General features: G+C 40.6%; 1 protein-coding gene across 1 annotated transcript in view; it reads left to right on the plus strand.

Annotated features, from left to right (window-relative positions):
• Positions 1-473: 473 nt before the first annotated feature.
• Positions 474-1,588, plus strand: part of iba57 (iron-sulfur cluster assembly factor IBA57) — a 9,306-nt gene continuing 8,191 nt past the window's right edge. Inside the window, exon 1 of the mRNA XM_059022987.1 lies at positions 474-1,078. Within this exon, the coding sequence (XP_058878970.1) occupies positions 690-1,078 (389 nt within the window). The 5' untranslated portion in view covers positions 474-689. The remainder of the gene's footprint in view (positions 1,079-1,588) is intronic.

Raw genomic sequence — 1,588 nt, forward strand, 5'->3', positions numbered from 1 at the left:
TAGAACAAGCACAGCGATTGGAAAAGAAAGTATGAGTAAACCAAATGTGGGTTAATGAATTAGATCTGCATCTGCTTAGTAATGCATTAACATTTGGAACCGTACAATGTCATGGTCATTGATCTGGTCTTGGATTTGAATGAATGTAAAATAAATTCCAAAATTAGATCTGGTAATTTACTCTGTACTGTTAGAACTATCAACACGTCTTGTCTGCTTTTATGCCTATGCACAGCACTGCCTTTGTAGCTAATATTTTTAGGAATACAATTTTTATTCCACAATACTATAATTACATTTTCTGGATAGTAGATAAAGTTATACATGAATAGTCTAGGGTTCGGAAAATATCAAGTTAAATATCATTATGAACAGAAATATTTACGGCAAAAAACAAAAGGGGCTTGTACCTGTCCTAGTACGACTATCTGCTGATACGACTTTGCCTGAAACAAACAACAATATAATTTCCTGCCACTGGGTGGCACTATTGCAGGAGGCGAAGATACTTCAACAACACGTAAAACAGAAGTCGCTCATTTTAAACCTCGATTTAATGCTCCTTGTCTTTTAAAAGTACAGAACAGCAGGGAATTTCGGAATACAAATTGGCATCGAATGTGCGGTTTTGGCTACGAATATTTCATTTTGTATACCATTTCTAGTGTATTTTCAGGCATGAAAACAGGATGATGTTTAATTCATGCTTGGCCCGTGGCAACTCCGGAGCTGCAGTTTTTAAGACTTTCATCTGGTCCAACTTGAAGTGCTGTCGGCGACCGAGACAGCATCACCAGGTCGTTACATTCAATGTTTCTGGGTACTGCCAGAGCACCATAAACTCAAAGCGTAGTTTCAGCCAGGTGCACAGTAATACATGTTCGGGGCAGTATACATGCCACAGCCTGACTCCTGATAGGACTCTCTTGAAACTTCAGGGCAAGGACACCAGAGCATTTCTGCAAGGTCTAATCACTAACGACGTGGAGAGCTTGACGGGGGAAGAGGGCAGAAAAGCGCTCTACACCCATATGCTGAACATTCAAGGGAGAACTTTATTTGATATTATTTTATACAGGTAAGAGTGCACGTATTACATTTTCTAAAATGAATTGAGTAACCGCCCACTTACCACCAGTCTGTGAGCAAAACAGTTGAACTCCTTAGGCAGCAGCAGTTTGAATTTATAATTCAATTATAGCAAAACAGACGATGCTGAAGTTGGCTTATTATTTGCCAGCTTCAATCTTATTCGGCGGCTGAAGTTGGCATCTTATTCGCCAGTTTCTAATTCGCATCCCGCAATTGTAACACAAATTGAATAAGGAACTGGGCAATTTCGGGGTTAAATCGCTCTGGTGCACTTATTTCAAAGTTGATTCTCACAGAGGGGGTACCCCTCTATGTCACCCATGGGTATTTACCTCGGCCCAAAATGGCAAACATGGCACAGATAGCGCATTACAGCTTCTTATTCGCATACCGCAAATTGAATAATTAACTGTGGTATTTCAGGGGTTGAATCGCTCTGGGCCACTTACTGCAAAGTTGATTCTCACAGAGGGGGTACCCCTCTATGTCACCCATG

Source organism: Acipenser ruthenus, chromosome 4 (assembly GCF_902713425.1).
Source record: "Acipenser ruthenus chromosome 4, fAciRut3.2 maternal haplotype, whole genome shotgun sequence".
Classification (NCBI taxonomy): domain Eukaryota; kingdom Metazoa; phylum Chordata; class Actinopteri; order Acipenseriformes; family Acipenseridae; genus Acipenser; species Acipenser ruthenus.